The 19316-nt window shown below is 36.5% G+C and overlaps 1 protein-coding gene across 7 annotated transcripts in view; it reads right to left on the bottom strand.

The window, feature by feature from the left end:
- Positions 1–19316, bottom strand: part of NPAS3 (neuronal PAS domain protein 3) — a 582446-nt gene that overhangs the window by 495931 nt on the left and 67199 nt on the right. For 2 of the 7 annotated variants that reach the window (XM_079310221.1, XM_079310218.1), the window contains exon 2: positions 2893–2982. The exons of the other annotated variants lie outside the window; for them this stretch is intronic. In XM_079310221.1, coding sequence (XP_079166347.1) covers positions 2893–2982 — 90 coding nt within the window. The remainder of the gene's footprint in view (positions 1–2892; positions 2983–19316) is intronic. 7 annotated transcript variants of the gene reach the window in all.

The following is a 19316-nucleotide window of genomic DNA, read 5'->3' as shown; positions in this document are numbered from 1 at the left end:
ATGGAAAGCATGGGATCCAGTAGCAGCTATCAGACTCAGTTGCAAGAGCATCATAAAGAGTCTAGAGAAATCTGTATGAGAATATTTTCTATTTTTCCCAATTTATATATATTACTAAGCTCCTCCAGAACTTGTCACAAAAACCTTTCTCCAATTATTTTTTTAATAGTACTAGAGGGTATCTATTAATCTATACTTTTAACTTTTACCAATGGCTATTTCCAGTAAGTATTAGCACTGAAATTTGCTTAAATGTTAGTTCCCCAAATGTTTTCTGAAAAGTACTTTTGGTATAGAAGGTCATGGTATGATCCTTTAAAAAAAGATCAGAATATCTCAATTTCAACTGCTAAGTAGCTCCACACAAAATACTTTTATCAGGTACATGCTTAAGAATAAATCCAGAGTAGGCTGTCTGCAAAACACTTCTTTTAATTTTAAAATTACTAGAGGGAAAAAAGTCAAGCTCCAAAATCCATGCTTCTCGGTCCTGTCCTGGTCTGTCTGGCCAACCCTTAAAATTCCCCCAGTTTTCAGAATAAGCAGTTTGCTGCTTTGTGCCCAGCCCAAAAATCATTCTGCATGAGAAAGGAGTCACACAGCCATTTCTCTCATCAGCTAGTGGCATTTTTAGATCCATTCTCCCTTTCCCAACCTAATCAAGGGAGAGACTAAGCATATGAGATGCACATGAACATCTAGTACCAAATGTTCATGTCTTGAAACACTAAAGGTTTTCAAAGTGTTACGAAAAGAGCTTGATTTTTTTTGTTTTTGTCTTGATTAGTGAGCAGTTTTTTAGCAACTTGTTATATTTTTGGAAATAAGTTACTATGGTAAATAAATTACCAAAAACATCCATTGGGAAGAAGACAAAGAATGCCTGAGAGACCTTAAGCAGAGTGGAAGAAGAACCAAGAGAAAATTTCACTAATCAAAAAGGACTCTGTAACTTCTCAAAAAATATCTAGCTGTTGGCTTCCCAAAGCAATCCAAGTGTTTTAGAGGCAAGGTGAACTGGGCTAATAATACTTCATAATTCACATTTTGGGAATGACAAAGCATATCAAAATCAACACTGTTTCACAGCCTGTCTGACTTTTGGATTTTGTTTTTTTTCCTAAAAAAGTTATTTTACCAATTTTTATTTGCAATTGCAAATAAAATAGGATCAGCAATTAATTAATTTTGTGGGCAGCACAGCTAGATGGTTTTAAGTGTACTGACTACAAATTATTTCTATTAAAAAAAAAAAATCAAGGTAATCAACTATATTGCAGCATTGAGTGAAGCCATCACTGCATTTAACACTCATGACAAACTGTGCCAAGTTTTCCTATTTCCACAAAGTTTCAAAATCTTGAAGTTGTTCTAAAAACTGATATAAATATTGCACAACAAATCTGTTTCATATGTTTAAATAAATGAATATATTTTTATGCTTACTGAATTTACAAGAGAAGCAAAAACACTGAAATTAAGGTCTGTGGTGACATTTAAAATGATACTAGATGCAGTCTGCTTCAGTTACTCTAGACACTGCCATTATTTTGAGAAATAGAAAGGAAAAACCCCAAAAAATTCAAAAAGTATTTATGTGTATGTAAATCAAGAATAAGTCATATCTCACACCAAAAGTAGCCATTCACAAAAAAAATCCAAGCAAGAGGTCAGATTTTCATTTTGGCTCACCAAGTTACACTGATGCTGTAATTATTTTGATAAATCTAGATTTCTCTTTTCCTCTCACTTCTGTAAACCAAAACGATAGTCTTCATTTACATCGAAGCAACAGCTTTTACTGATGTGGCTGTACCTATTACTAAGAGAAAAGATTCAGGAAACAAGCAGCAGGTTATAGAATCAAAAGAAGGAATGAAAGAATATGATCTAACAAACTGCAATTAGTATGATTGCCCTTGCCAAAGAAACATTTTGTTTTAATGCGAAGCACAATGAATTTTTAGAATTTAAGGTGTTAGTGGAAAATGAAATGTTATACAGAGGATGATAATGGTAACACTGGTATACAAAACAGGAATATAGTTGGAGCATGAAAAGCAAACACTAAGTGACAGAATGCAGTTTCAAAACCCAGTGAGATAACAGAGAATTCATAATGCATTTGCAATATATTAATACAAAATAATCTGCAACACACCTGTCAATTATATATTTTTCGATTCTATGTTGAAATGGATAATTAAATCCTTGTTGCAGTAAAATAGAAACTTCACTGCTTGCAAAACTAGCAGAAGTCAAGCCCTTTGCTTTTGCCTGCCCAGAGCAATAGCATTTTTGTCAAAAGCACCAGTAATGATCTTGAGTCACGCACAAAAGCGGGCTCTGTTAGGGCAACGGACAAAGGCAAATGACTGCAAAGAAAGAGGACTCAACTTCAATTTAACTGTCCTGTAAGGTACATACTAATTAGCTGCAAAGCTATGAAATCCTAGCTAGCATGTTAAGTCTGCTACATGACAGTATAATTTGACTTCTTAAAGGATTATGCAAATTACAACTCATCATTCCATTACATGACTGAAAAAAAGTGACAGCTAATTTATACATAACACACCTTTCAAATCCCTAAGATGTGAAGCACCTGTGCAATACATTTTGCCTAGATTTTCTAGCGCGTACACTCTTGTTTATTGCACCGTACAGAAGCATATCTAAGAGATTTGGTAAAGTCTTAGGGCTTTTCATTTGCTTTTTTGGCTTTTTAGAGCACAATCCCAAAGAATTAAACAACATACTTCTGTCCCTGCCGTAGAGGTTTTGCACACAGGAAGTGTAAGGTTTCAACACACGTGCAATTTCGGAACAGCAGGAGAGCACGAGCACTAAATGCACGAGCTAGAGGCAAGACTCACACAGATTTCAACATACTTCTGGTAGGTAGATTCACAGTAGATTCCGTCATATCGGTAGATTTTCCTACATTCTGATTGGTTGGGCAGAGGATGCTGGACAGTTATTCTGTAGAGGCATCAAAAACAGATAGACATGACTAGAGGATCTCTACAGGTAACTGTAATGCAGGACAAATCAGTATGTTGAAATGGATTTTTTTTAAATTTTATTTTTAAATTAAATGCCTTTCTGATCTCTTTAAATCAACTGCCTTGCGCACATAACACCCACAGTTTCCACTCTTCAAAATTTGCACTGAGAGTAAACTAAACTTCAATTCTCCACAAGAATGGTGGTTTTCCCCCATCAAATAAAAGTGGAAGAGGTATGGAATTTTATAAATCAAACTGATATTTCACATGATTTGTATATATACAGTAGTGCTTATAAAATTGATTATTTATTGTTTACTGTTGCAATCCTTCCTCAGGCAGAACATTCATTTATGTCAGCTGGGAGTTTGTCCAGACAAAGACCAAATAACCCTCCAATTTAAAATGTCAATAGTAATTCTCACATTTGCACAGAATGAGGATGTTGTGGTATTATGAGGACTGTGATTGAAGGTGCTCAGCACCATCTGAATAATGCCATATGTTCTCGGATCGACTGAAAGAAAATGAAAGTGATTGGCAGCAATCAGGAGGTGCGCAGCATCTTGTAAAATCAGGCCCTAAAAGATTTGTCAATCATTCTCTTATTCATCCCTCCCCAGCTCCCTGTTAGCAGAAAATATAATTTGGCTATAAAAATTCAATGTTGTTTTTAAAATATACTTGGGAATTGCACACAAAACAGTACCCACCAATTTTCTTTTCTTTTTGTCCCTCTTTTCTAGAATAAAAACACATTTTAGATGCTTTTGTATCTTGCACAAATTAATACCTTTTTCCCTTGTAATTTAATGGTATTTCACAGGAGTAAGGATAAATTTGAGAAACTACAGACTTTTCAAATGTCAAATTTTAGGCTGTGGCTTTTAAAAAATAAATATTCTAGTGAGTAGAGAATTATTTTATTTTATCATTATTTTTATAGTATTAACATCTACATAGCTCTGAGCTAATCTTGGTTTTTAAAATTGTTTCGACAGTAATTTGAGCCTGCAGGTTTGAGGAAAAAAAAAATATCATTCTCCAGCTACAAGCTCCGTGAGCAAATGGAAAGTTATCTATTGTGGAAACTGAGGACCTTCCTCAATGAGACTGCATCCACAGTGTGTCAAGTGCAAACAATTTTTTACAGCCCTGGCTCCTCACTCATTTAAAGTAAAAACCTGGTCTGAGCTGGTCTCAGCACTGTTCTTGCCCCATGGGACCCCACAGGCAGAAAGGAGATGACTGATGAAAGCAGGACCAAACACCTCTGAATTCTGGCACATTCCTGCATTCACTAATTAAGACACTACCAGAGATTTATTGTGATACCTGGGGCCTCTAAGTTAGACATTTAAATACCATATACACCAGACAAGGAAATTTAAGTATCTTAAAATGAGATTTGAAACAAGTGCAATCTGCAGGTAACCACGTCAGCTAGTGCAAGGGATCTAGGAGAGTTCTCTCTGTGTTGTGTGTGCCTGAGAGACACAAACCCTCCACTTTGGGTCATACAGAAATGCCTACATCAAAGAAAATTCAAGCTTCAAAATCTTCCATGCACCACCACACTGGCTGACAAAATGCCCAAATTTAACTTCCTGTGGCATTTTTTGTTTTGTTTTCCTTTGTTTTTTGCTTTGTGATGCACGACTACAAGAGATGCCTGGTTTTACATGGCCTCAGTAAAGACACAGGAGAATGAGGCTCTTAATGCCTCTGAGCCAGTGGATTCTCAAACACACACCTTCCACTGCTCCAAAGATCACCAGAGACTCCTAAAACAAGAGACTTTAACTCCTCCTGCTAAAACAACAGTCCTATTAAATAAAAAAATCAGGATTCATTGGATGAAACAAAGCAAGACAGTGAGAGCATGTTGCATTAAGAGTCATTCAAAAATGCATAAGCAATCCTTACAAAAACTATCAGAATCCTTCCCAGATGAGTGCCCTTATCACAGGCCTTAAGAGTGATGCTCTTCCAGCCACTCCTTTGGCCAAATGAGTCTGGAACAGTAATATTGGTTATTGCTATTACTTGAGTACTTATACAAGTGCAGAAGAATACAGCTTACTCCAGAAAACCTTTATTCTGAAGAGGTTATAGTATTCTTCTGGGAAGTGGAAGATACGGATTTGAACACTCTTGTGATAAAATAGGTCCTGAACAAGTATTCACTGCACTAAGCTCATGTAGAATAATTGTCAGACAGCTCTTGTTTGGTTGGTTGGTTTTGGGCTCTCTTTTCAGATGACACAGAAATTGAAACACAGGTGGTTCCATTTAAACATCAGGAAATAGTTTTTTACTGTAAGGGTGATGAAGAACTGGAACAGAGAAGATGTGGAGCCTCCACTAGGGAGAGAGTCAACACCCACTTGGACACAATCCTAGGCAACCAGGTCCAGATAACTGTTTATGCAACCCAGAGGGGCTGGGCAAGAGACCCTTTCCATCCTCAGCCACTGATTCAAGGCCAGATCAGAGATTTGGACTGTGAACCACAACTCTGCTTTACATCTAGTCAGAATTTGGTCAGAACTTTTTTGGAGAATGAATCATTGAGGTGTTGGGGGGAGTGGGGGTTGCATTTTGTTTTTAAATTAAGCAATATATAAGGCTCTATAAACATCATAGCAGCTGCTGTGGGTCATGGTCCAAGACTTCCTTTGCACTGCATTGAGCTAGATTCCAGTTCAGGAACCAAGATCCTGGAACATTTTTAGACCAAAACAATTATCCAATGCTCTCTAAAAACTTCCTTTAACGAGTTATTTAACTCTCACCTCTTCCCTCTCTACTGCAACAATAACAGGGAAGACCAAAACATCATATCCCCAAACACCAAGCTAAATAAGACGTCAATGTAAATCTCTTAAAATCCCACTGACTTCATCAAGATTGCACAGCATCTAAGCTAGCACAGAATGGTGCTTATTGTGCTCAACCTGAAAAATCAAACAGTCCTGAGACATTTTGGAATACACTTCAAAGTGCATATCAGATTCTAACTGCAACCTACACCAATGCTTTGGGGAGAAAAAAAAAGCTTTTGTTTTCTTGTATAATGTTTGTCTCTTATTGTTAAGATTTATTTTAGCATAGTAAGTGTATTTCCATAAACAGAGCTTTATGCTCAATAAGAACTATGGGTTTATTTTATGTATTTAAAATCTGCCAAACACCATCACATGCATTTGCCCTCTGCCCTAAGTATTGTAGCTGTCATTTAATAGATGTACATTTACAATTAATGATCATCTGGTAACTATGATGCTATGGGTCAGAAATTAAAACTTCCTCACAGAACAGCTTATTCAGCTTCCTTTACTAAAACTAATTTAAAAAAAATAAAATAAATTTAAAAAGCCCACAACAACAAACCCACAAAAAACATAACAAGTTGCAAGAATTACTTGCTAGGCTCCAAAAAAAGTTTACCAAGACAATCACTCTTGGTCATGGGGTATTTCTCCTTAAAAAAATAATTTTATGCAATCTTCACCAAATTAATTTTGTTAACTGTTTTGACCATATTATGTCTGCAGATAGAGTATATCTCAGGTTCCAATTCCAAATTGATTTAGCTGAAGATAAAACTGTATATTGGCTATTTACTCTAGGTACTGTATATTCTTGTTGTATTTTATGCTTTGAAATTGATTTTTTGTATGCTTCTCTGTGTTAAAAATTAGAGCACTGAGGAGTATTTGAGTCTGATCAATTTGTAGTGGATAGCTCACCCCAATTTTAGTTGCATTTTGACTGATTTGAGAGACAAAGCTATTCTCATGTAAGCTTTTAGACAGAGTAAAAGTTGTCATTTCATAATAGCAAAGGTAAAAATTAGTTTTAGCTTGTAACTCTCTACTGCATATTATTTTCCAACTAAGCCAGAAACATACCAGACAAAATGCCTACAAACACTGCATGAAACATGATATTTCACTTAATATTTGTTATCCACTATTCCACAGGGGGTGTGCTGTAAGATGGTGATTCTGGGTGCACTTTCACACCTGACCTTGGTTTTGAGACATTGCACACTCTCGCTAAAAAGTTTAAAAATATCACCTCATATGTGAAAGGATTACAAACTGCTGTGTTTGCACATTAGAAAGCTCATCTTCCTTTATTTATGTGTCACTAAACTCTAGATGGATTCATCATAAAACTTGAGGTGGAACTTAAGTGCATTTACATACATGTGAAATGTGTAAGCTATGACTAATTTTAACTCACAGGGCAGAATTTAAATAATTAGTTACAAGAAGTCAAACTAAGGGAAAAAAGGAGGAAAGAGATGGTTAGAGGCAGAGTAGTAAATTGTTCCATTTTTGCAGGTAATCTAAATGCAAACTAGAAGCAACTTATCATGAGAATGGATTTTCCACCATCTGGTCAAATAACAGGGGATTTGTCTAGTGGCAAGCAAAGAATGGAATGATGTGAGAAAGATTAGCGGGCAAGTCCTACAGTTGGCTAAAATGTATTTTGTGCAAACAAGAACAGATGACGCCTTAACAATTACACCTGTCAAAAACTCCAGAAAGCAATCCATCTCTGAACAGCCCAGTTGAAAACAGGCTAGTTCATAACAAAATGAATTTTTTTAAACAATTGCCAGCCATAACAGTTTGATGCATGACAAGCTTAGGAAGTTGCGTTCCACGTACAGCTGAAACCTTAACTAACTGGACCCTGCTTTTCTCTGATAAGTAAGGTATTAAACTACATTAAAAAAAAAAAAGAAAGAAAGAAATCTTAAGTGAAACAATGTAAACAGCTAATAATCTTGGAAAGCAAGAAAATTCAGAATTAAGCCTGACATAAAGAGACTGTAAATTTCCAGTATGTTCTACATTAATTGGCCCAGGAAGGGGTATTTAAAAATGGTCTTTTTGTGGGAGTCAAAAATAACAGATAGTATCTGGACTAGCATGCCTTGCATAGAATCCAGACAGTTCCTAGAATTTAAGGTCTTTCTAAATATAAATGTGAAGCCTTTAAATTACTACCCTATACATATCCTGCCAGAAGGGAGAACTCTAATAATGTTTTCTGTCGAGATATGGTTCCTTTATTCAGAAAAGAGAATCTCAAGCTGCAACCATATTTTACACCAACTCCAAGGTGATTTTCTTTAACTGTTTATACATGCACCTAATGTTTCAGCATCCAAACTTGCCATGTATTAATACTTTCTTTTTTAAAAAGTCACAGTTTCCTACAGAAGAGAGAGATTATAGCTCATATATCTATTTGGAATGGACAGCAATGTAAGACTGTACCAGAATTAACTATGTTTTTATACTGTTTGGTCTCTGGCCTTCAAATATTCAAGCAGAACTTGTTACTTCATTAAGCAATTTAACAATGTGATTTCATGAAAGAGTTCACAGAAAGTCAACCTAATGTACTGCTGTCAGCAGACTCTAGCAAGGCAAATCAGAGGAGAGCTTGAGGGGCTGCTTTCTTCTTCCTCTTAAAAGACCATAGAGATGATTTGGAGTGGTTATTGATCTATTTTGAATTTTTTGTCTTGAGAGAGAAACAAAGAATAACTTTTTGCCACACTTCAAATTCAGATGGGCCAAAAGAATAGCTATGGAGCAAACAATAATCAGCATTATAGGGATGCTCTTGGTCACAGACAAAGCTGGGTCAGAGGCTCCCTGCTGTCTTGGCATGGATGAGAACTCACTGAATGCAACATGGGCAATAGGAAAAAAATCCAAGTGTTCTAACTGCTGAATTGACAGCTAGGAGGTAGCTGACAGTTCTTACTCAAGATGGAAATCTGAAAGTTCTTCTGAGTTCTTGAGCTCATTTTTGGGGACACTTGGTAGGCTGTAGTTAATTTTTCCCCCTGCCTCATTTTTGCTGTGTAACTGGTAAGGTTGAGACCTAGTGTTAGAGTTAAATTTAATTTCCAAACACTTACATAGTTATCCCCATAAAATATTTGAAAATAAAACAGAAATTGTGCAAGATATACCTTGCTTTTCCTTTTATTCCTGTCTCCTAAGTGTTCCAACATAATTCTTGGCAGAGGTCAAGGTGCTACATTAAACCCCTGGTTCACACACTGCTCATTTCTGCTTCTTTTCCCCACCTCAACAGATCAACAGTATTTTCAAGCTTGTAGTAGTAACACAGGTTTGGTGTTAGAAGTATTTTCTGTCTAGGAAAGCTCTTACATTAAAGCATTCATCTCCTAATTAGTAAAAATAGTGGGAAATAGAGTCTCCTCCCTCAGAATTAATAAATCTATTCTGAACGACCTGTTGCCTCTATTTTACCCTACAAATATCAGCACAGTAACGTTGCTTCCAGTGGACAAGGGTTTTTTCATTGAAAATTTAGGAATGAAGAATGTGAGGTCTTAGACTGAGACAATCCTAGGCCTCCAAAACTTTTGGTCCCTGGGAAACATAATACTCAGGTGCCAATAAAGCTACATGTGTCTAGTTGAAGGTTTCTAATTACTGTGGGGTTTTTTTACAAACATTAACTTATTTCATTAACATTTTCAATTTTGTGAGCATAGAATATCCAGAATTATATCACAAGAAAAAAAACAAAACAAATTACCACTTTCCACCATAGCAAAAACTTAAGTCATATCAGCCATGGAAGAAGATATTGAGAAACTCAGATGTATTTAAATTTTCAAAATTAAGTCTTATCTGTGTCTTCTTTAATTTTATCTCTGATCAGGTTTTCCCCTATATTATTACTTCAGCTCTCTAGATATCCCCATATGCTCTTCCCTTAAATTCCTTATTTAATTTTTGTACATAGACATGTTTAGAATGAGGTCCTACCACTTTTTTATTCAAGCTACACCTACAAGTAACTGAACTGATGTAGTTATAGCCATACTTTCCTCTTTAAAATTGAGTATTTAAAAGCTGAATATCAGATATAGTATGAGATTTCTTCTTACCATATGAGAGAAGATTGAATGATTGTAAGCCAGAGAGGAATGCAGACAATATGTTGATTCAACCAATATTGAGAGGGGAAAAAAAAAAAAAAAAGAAAACGAGTGTAATCTACTTGGACCTTCTGTATGGCAATTTTGATATCTCTGACATTCCTTGAAGAAAGGAAAAGGCTCAAGTAGCCAGGCCATCACTAGAAGCATCACTCATCTGTACCCCTAGTCTGTACACTAGTCAGCAGAAAAAAACTTAAATCTGTTTTCTACTCCAACTTTTTTACTTTCAAAGGTGATACAGAAGTGTCACAATGTTCCCTAAAAATACAATCAGGTCAAGATTTGTAGAACACCAGTGTGGGCCTAAAGAACAGACAATACCTCAGAGGCACATCCAAAATGTATGATAGAATACCATCAATATAAGCTTTTATTCCAGAAATAAGTGCTCCTTATGGACCATGTGTGTGTGCTCACCTGCTGCCTGAACCAGAGTCTTCTGTGCATGTCCCCAGTCCTTACTGCACTGTGCAGCAGGATACCTGAACAGAAAATGAACAAGGCTTTGGATGACTTGCTTGTATGAGCCACTCCTCAGCACAAAATGCATGTTTAGTTTCTCTGCTATCCTACTCCTCTCTTCTGTCTTTATAACTGTAGGCAATGAGGGGAAAAAAAAAAAAAAAAAAGAGCCAGCCAATAGATGCCTGGCTACAAGCCTGGTGTTGCCAGAAGAATTTCAGGATTCTTTTGGTCATGGGCTGGTTTACTAACAGCTAACTGTTGGAAATAAAGGGTACACCCATCTTCAAGGGGAAAAAAGTTCTTTTCCAGGGAGTTAACGGGATTCATGGAATGAGCTTTAAGCTAGATTAAAAAAAAAAAATAAAAAAATAGCTAAAACTGGATTCACAAGAGATAAGCCAGGAGCCAGCACACTGAGGTTTGAGGGATGTGCTGACATGGTCCTTTGGTCTGCATTCTCAGTGAAGGCAGGGAATGGAGATGTGTGTGGCAACAAAGACACAGGGGTTATTGATGTGTTAGAAACCACAGAAGTGCATGAGAACAGCCATGCAGGAATTCAGACTTCTCCTCCCCAAGAAGGTGTTGGCACCAATAGCTCAACTGAAGTCCTCTACATCAGTACACACAGCACTAGCAACAGACAGGAGAAGCTGAAAATTACTCTGCAGCAGGAAAAGTAGCATCAGTTTTCTGGAACTTTCCATCATGGAAACATGGTGGGATGGTTCACACAACCAGAGTGCTGCAATGGACACAAGTACATTCTTCAGAAATGATGAGCAAAGAAGGAGAGACAGCTGAGACACTAAAAGGCTTCTTTACCTCTTGATCAGTAAGACCAGTTGCTCTCTGGGTACCCAGCTTTGTGAGCTGGAAGACAGGGACCAGGAGAAGAATAAAAACCCCCATAATCCATAGGGAAATGGTCAGTGGCCTCATAGATCATTTAGAATACACAGTTCTACGGGGGCAGACGGGATCCAACTCCACGGTACTGAGGAATGTTGCAGAAGTGTAATTTTCAGCATTTACCAGCAGTCCTGGCTCACTCCAGGTGACTGGGGGCTGGCAATAGTGATGCCCACCTGCAAGAAGGGCTGGACAGAGGAGCCAAAGAACTGCAGGCCTGAGGAAACTGTCAGCTCGGACTAGGGGAGGTTTAGATTTAAAACTATAAAAGACTCCCTCACCAAGAGGATGATCCAAGTACTAAAAGAGGCTGTCCAGGGGAGTGGTGGAATCATCAGCTAAGAGTATTTAAGTGATGTGTGAATGGGGCATTAGTGACATGGGTTAGTGATGAACTTGCCAGTGTTAGGCCAACAGGTGCCCTTGATGATCTTAAAGGTTTCTCCCAATACAAAAAAGTCAACAGGGAGGCTTCTTATAGTAAAATTGACAGTAATCTCATCCATCTAGAAGGACTTAAAGCATTTCTAGGGCACTGAAGTATTAGATAAACTAACCTGTATATCCACAGCCTTTTTCTTTTTTCCCCCTTCCAATGCATTAATATTATAAAGAAGCACCATCTGCAGCAATTATCCATATTGATTCTGCTGCTTTGTTCTGATGTTCTGCTGCATTTTATAAGCACAAAGTATGAACAGTTTCAAAAAAACACCTGCCCTGAAGTGAAAATTGTTTCAGGAATCCATTCAGACAGTAGTTGGCTCACATCTACTTTAACATACACGGTTCTATTACTTTTTTTTAAAACTTTTCTGAAATTTAATACTCTTTACATAGATATCATCAGGGACCTCTGTCTAGGGACAAGATACTAAAACAAGATAGTTATTGTTACATAGGAACCTGACTTCATATTGATTAAAAAGTAAGCTTAGCAACTGCTTTCAAGTTAAGCAGTAGGATAGTTTTATAAGTCTTGTCCTGGACCCTTTGCAACTAAAAACATCTGCAGCTGAGAAAGACTCTGAGGTGAAGCCCAAGGTCAAAGAGCAGGTCAGTAGCAGACAGAAATGAAGTGAGGTCTTGAATTTCCAACCCTTGGACCATCCCCTGCTGAAATGGTGAATGTTCTCAATACTTCAGCATATGTCAAATCCATTCTGAATCTTTCTGTATTTTTGATGTAAAGAATGTGGAATGCATTGAAATTCAGTAATTGATCATAGAGTGTAGGGAGGGAGGTTAAGACTATTTCTGTATTCTTAAACTGTAAGCTTTTACTTTATAGCCACTTGCATCTCCCATTATTGAGATAGTAAATAGGAGGATGCCATGTACACCACTATTTTTTGTCATGCATTTCTCATTTTATTTTTCTTGATGCTTACCCAGCCTCTTTGCATTAAAGAAGTAATTTTTGTAACTTCAGACTAACACTATTTCTGCTACATCTTTCTCAGTGAACAGAACTGAACACATTATTCAAGTGATGTTGTACCATTGATCTATATACCACAATATATTTGTTATAATGCTCACACTACAGCATCATTAGATGCATTTTCAGTACAATTTTCTACTCCATCCCTCAACATTGCTTAACATTTTGTTTGCTTTTATGTTTAGTGTTGCACACTAAAGCAAAGATTTCCACTGAGCTGTCCTCAGTGACATCCAGGCATATTTCCTCTAGGTTATAGTTAATTTAGAACCCAGCAATGTGTATGAGTAGTTCAAATTGTTTTTTTCCAATGTGCACTATGTTTCATCTGTCAGCAATGAATCATTTGTCATTATGCTGCCTGTTAGCTCAGTGAGGTGCCTCAGAAGTCCCTCGGTTTCTTCTAATCTCTACAAACCTAAGCTGAAGTGAGCTTCCTGCATATCTTACTTTTTAAAATGCTCATAACTGTATTAAATTTTCCTCAGAAAAATTAATGGGGGACATATTCAGAAACTTTTAACAGTCAAAATATCACACAATTTTTTTCTCATCCTGATAAATATTTTATAGCAATTTCTAATAGATTAGAAAAGCACTGTTTTTAAGCATAGAAGTCTATTCTTGCTTCTTCAATATACTTAATTTTTCAGTAATTTTTTTCTTTCAAATCCATTGTGGATGTTTTATTGTAAAACGCTCCTTTGTTAGTTTTACTCATATTGTTACTGGGAAGTACTTTTTAAAAATATTTGTTTTAAATAACATTCATTTTGCCATTGATTTGACAAAAGAGAATCAGTAGCAGAACTAGAATTAGCCACAGGGTTAAATGCAATCTTCAGTCCATAATCTAAGTGGTCTGAATAAGGCTGCAGATTTTGTTCCCCGACATGTGAAGGAGGGGAAAACAAACTGCAGATGCAATACACCTTCTTCCACAGGTTTAAAGTCTTTATCCTCAGTGCCTCAGTATATGCAGTATTTTTGCTGGTGGATTAATGTAGTTAATGCTCCTCCATTTCTGCTGGCAGGAACTCCTAGGACAGCATGATGCATAAAGCTCTTACACATAGCTCTGCAGAACACGAGGGCAAATAAATTCCTGCCTGTACATCAGTACTAAAGGCTTTCAAACCCCTCAAATGAGGGGATAGTCCAATTTGGCAGGTTTCTCTCTCAATTTTTTTTCCCCCTTTTAAAGAAGAAATTAATAATTTGTCTCTAAACCCTAATATTATCTCCATGCTGTCATTTTGATGTTTCTGTTTCAGGAGCAAAAAGTAAACAGGCAAAACTCATAAGTAATATCTTGACACGTGTATTCTATTCATTATAACAATTAAATTTACAGAGATAGGGAATATGCTCCTGAGAACAAGCTTCCTGAAGTTTGACTTGGGCTAGAGCCAAAACATTTCAGGTTTAGTACTCAGGAGTATTATTTAGAAGATAAATTGCTTGATAACAGATTTTGGGAAAGGTAGAATTAGCATCCAGTCTTGTTGCACAGCAATTCATTGGAGGGAAGATATCCTGTATTACTTGCTCATATTCACAATAATAATTAAAAAACAAAGCAAATCTCTGGCTAAGGGAATTTAGCTTTAATAAAATGTTTTGAAAATGCTATTAGGGAGTATTTCATTGTAAGAAAAGTGATAAATACTTTTCCCTTTATTTTTATGTTATAATATTTTGTGGTTTCAAAAAGATTTTGAGCACTATACAGTCTTAAAAGTCTTTCACCATTAAAGCTGATTATTCCTATGAACAGGGGACCCTATTATTGATCTTGAGTTTTTGAGCAATAAAAACAGTTCTTGAACCACTGTGCAACAATTCCTCACAAAACACTCTTTTGCAGAAAGGACTGCATACAACCAAAACTGTTCTTATGAAGAAAAAGCAGCAGCAAGGAAATACAAACTGCTTATTTTCCCTTTGCATACTCGGAGACTAAGCTTTTGCAGATGTTGAACTTGTGCTTGTAGCACTACATGTGCAGAAATGTGCACACACCATTCACATACACACATCTGAACAGGAATTGACTCTTAAGTAACAAAAATTCTTCTTCTTGTCTTGCAACTGCAATTTTCATCAGGAGTATGTAAATGTTATTTTTATGCAACACTGTAAATAACCATACCAGCTTGTGTTTGTTTGCAGATAAAAACTTGGGTATTATTCCTTGAAACTACACTACTGCACACACACCTATTCTTCAATATTGGGTTGAGCTGTTATGTATTGCATTATGTCACTTCATTCACATTTAGAGTGCAACACAAGTTTTAAATTACTCTTGAAAACAAAACCAAATAAGTCTAAAATTAATGATAACAAGCCTGAAGTTGTACAGGAAACTGCAGATGTCACAGAGCAGTCAAAAAGGATGATGCTAAAGTTAAAAAAAAAAAAAATGGTCTCAGGAACTAGTACTCAAATATATCATCTCCTCACTGCCTATTGCTGCCTTGGATCTATCCTGAAGGGCATCTTTCTTGAGATACACCTCTTCATGAACAAGGGGCAAAAACATAAGGCAGTGTAAATGTATTATGGGGAGAAAACAGCTGGTGGCACTGAAGGCCTCAGAGAAGAAGGCAGTACAAGTGCTTTTTTGTTTTTTGAAAAGTGCTTCAACTTGCTTAGAAGGGGAAAAGAACAAAAAAAAGCTTCTCAATAGCACCACCTGTTTATTTTACTTTCGATTCCCACTTACCTGATTCTTATGAGGTCATTTTGGCATGTTTTAAGAGAATTCTTAAAGCAGCTTTTTTTTTTTTTTCCTCCTTTTTCTAGATTGCTTTTTTTGTTTGGTTGACTTTTTGCTGTTTGGGTTTTTTCTTAATTCTACTATTGGATAGTGGTATTGCATCATTAAGTATGTCTTTAGCCTCTACATTACAATGATATGATTGTTTTGAAAATGTGGTGAGTTTTACACCATCCTTATGGTTCTGTTATACAGACTCCTATACTCCTCTTGCTCCCCAGATTCTAACAGTGTAAGAAATGTAAACTGGTAACAGCCAGAATGAATACATGAAGGAGTAATAACTGATTAGATTATTTATATGGCTAAGTATTGCTAATACATATAGAGAGAGTAATATTCTTTTATTAATTTCATCGTAAACAGTTTCATAAATAAGTGAATTCCAGACAGTCCATTTACCATTACAGAGTTTAGCATTACTTCCTAAACCACGCTGCAAGTTGTTTTTTACTTCAATCAGGATGGCAAAATTACTACAGTCACATTTTGAGGGGTGGGAGGGGTAGGGGTTGGAGAAGAATGACAGAGGAATGCTCCATTAAGAGACATTCATTTTATAATCGAAATCCACAGATATTCTATTTCCTACCACAAAATTTTGGAAAAATGAATGCTTATCCAGCAGATCATGCAGTTTCTTGATTTCAAAGTCAGTAAAGGCTATTAAAGTAATCTAGATAATAGCACAATAGACTTCTTGGTACAAGCATAAATGCCCATTATATCTTCAATTTGTCTTTGCTTTCAGTAATCCTCCAGTAAATCACACTCAAAAATAAATAAATAAATCTTCAAAATCCTGATATTTCATGAATCACTATTAGTTAGCAATCAGGAATAGAGAATGCCTTTTCCTTCTGTTTTGATTTTTTATTTTTAAGCAAAGCATTGCATTTTGCTTAGTTTAGCAACAGCTTTAAAAATATCTTGCTTCAAGAACAGTCTCCTTACTTTAAATGTAGGCATTGGGTAATATGTTTTTACCTTTGAAAAAAAGTAAAGTAAAAAAAAAAAAAAGTGCTATATTAGTCAAAGATAAAGGGAAATGTGTTGCCACTTAAAAATACTTAAGTATTTGCCACATTTCTCCTCTTCACTAACAACAAACTTTATCAGATACATTAGGAAGAGAACTCCTCTGTCTTCTCAGTGAGGAGTTATTCTGGCTGCAAACATACTGCACACGCTATTGAAAGTGTTTAATAATAGAAGACCATGCACTCTCATGTAATTCATAATTAGAAGATGACTACAACTGCATTATTTAAAATCAAGCCTTTGTTATCAGCACCAGTTTTAGACAGAAGCTGAGAATCATTTGTGAGCTGTGGCAGACCCAGACTGTTCAAAGCAATTGCTGTTCAGCATGAAAGCTGCAATGGAGGTCACAGAACAGGTCAGGAGGAAAGATAGTGTATCGATTTCACACCAGGAATAGAGGCGAAGCCAGGGCCCACTGTTGCTGCATGTGATGTATTTCACTTCAGTTTAAGGCACATTTCATTCCAATTCAAGAGGGGGTGGGGAGCAAAGGGTGAGCGGATTTCACACTGAATCATGATGAATTCTGGACTTGTGTATTCCAGTAAATATCTCCTTCCTGACATTAAGTATTTCTATAGTAGACTGAATACAATGGAAATTAGACTGCAATCAGATAGCAGAAGAGGACTCCTGGGGAAAAAAAACAATGAAACAAAACCCAAACACAACCCTGAAGAAAACCTATATAAGGTTAGGTCTACTGCCTCCCAGATTAGTATATACAAATCTTGTCTCAAACCCAGAAAACTGGTGCAGATGAAATCCACTAAAGAAATGGTACTTTGTTCCAATATTCATGCTGCTGAAGATAACTTTATATGATACTCTAATATTTTATTAAAACATCGTTAAGTCACATAAACCTAAGCCAAAAGGCTTCAAAAACGGAAGGACAGAAAGTCTGTTCACACAAACCTCCCAGCTACACACACACAAAGGCATGCAAGGAGAATAAAATCACTGAAAAAAAATCCCTGAAAAAATATTTTAAATGCATCACTATAATAAACATACTAAAAAGTGGTGGATAATAGTATTTCATTTCCATTTTCTATGGTAATATAAATTGATATTCCAAATGACCCTGGTTACTCCAGGAAATGATATTAGCAACTATCCCTAACTGTTTTATAGAGAGCATTGATGATTATTCATACTTTATTGCCTAGTAATAATAGCCAACTTCTGCTCCAACTTCTTTTAATAAATAAATATATAGAAAATAAAAACATACATTCTAACGAGGAAAGTATCAACTGCAACTAGAGGGATATTTCTCAATTTACTTGGATAACAGGCTAGCCTTGTTCAATTATTTTCCCTGACACTGAGAAACTTAATTTCCAATACTTTTGGCCACTATGCTGTAAAATTGTCAATGTCTAAACTGTTCAGTTCAGACAGGGTAACGGTCAAATGCTAAGATTTTTATAGATAAAGTGCTCCCTCCCTCCCCTGATCTTAATTTGCATAATTTGTTCTCTGAAAAACTTCTCTTTTAAAAAGCTGACTCTGCTCTTCTGCTTGTGACAATATTTTACAGCTTTTCTAGATCTTTATATTGGCTCTATAACAACAGCAAAATAACCAGACACTGACATATTTCAGAACAAAAAGGACTGTATTTGAGACTGCACAGAGATTTCCTATTAAATTATTTATATTAGTTCACTTCCACGTCATTATTTCTTTTCAACTGTTCTAAGGCATCAATGTCAACTTCTTGAGCCCTCTCATGAAAGCTTTGCTGTCATCAGGGTCTATTTCAGCATCCTTAATTCTGCATAAGGAATCAGTTACCCAGCAAGTTTCCAATCACAAAGGGCCAGATGTTCCTCTCTGCTACATGCTGGAGCTGGCCAGACGGGCCCCTCACTAAGACTGAGGAGGGCAAAAGGTGGCTGTGCAGAGAGAGAGAGTGTCTCTGTGTGTGTGATACTGGCCTGCCACAAAACAGCTGAGCCTGCAGCGCACAAAAAGAGAAAAAAGCTCAGTGGAAATTGTTAACAAACTGAAGTGATGGTAGCAATCAGGAACTCCACCATCCACAAGGAAATATCATTAATTAACCTGCACTGTGAAATTCTGCAAGAGTTACCACTTCTAAATCATTTGACAACCTTGATGATGCTGTGCTGTAGAAATGTACAGAAATCTCGATGCTGTGCTATATAAATGTATAGAAATGTTCCACAGGCCAGAGCAAGGCTTCAGTGGATTAGCACCTGCTGGCTACAGACAAAGTCACAACCCACTAATGCTATTTGATCTACAGACTCCTGCTGACACCAAGCATCATGAGATTCTTCCTCCTCTGATATGTGGTGTGTAGTCAAACTGCCTGTGATGGCTCCTCTCAGGAACATCCAAAAGCTTTGTGGTGCTGCAGATTATTTCCTAAAGACCATGAAGAGTAGAGTAGCTGCAGACAGTTTCATGAGCAAAGGGCAAGAGGACAGACATCTCTCTTCATAGTGCTGGTATCCAGAACTAGCTCTTCCCATTAAGAAGGGACAATGCTAGCATTAGAGTCTCTTTATCTCACACTTGTTACTGGACTTCCAAATAGTACCAGAAGCCAAAATAGCAATTTTGCCATTTACAGTGGGACAGACAATTGCTATTTTTTAATGAACAAGGATCTTA

The sequence above is a fragment of the Erithacus rubecula genome (genome assembly GCF_903797595.1).
Source record: "Erithacus rubecula genome assembly, chromosome: 6".
Lineage (NCBI taxonomy): Eukaryota > Metazoa > Chordata > Aves > Passeriformes > Muscicapidae > Erithacus > Erithacus rubecula.
The sequence above is the reverse complement of the archived record's forward strand: the minus strand, read 5'-3'. Positions and strand labels throughout refer to the sequence as shown.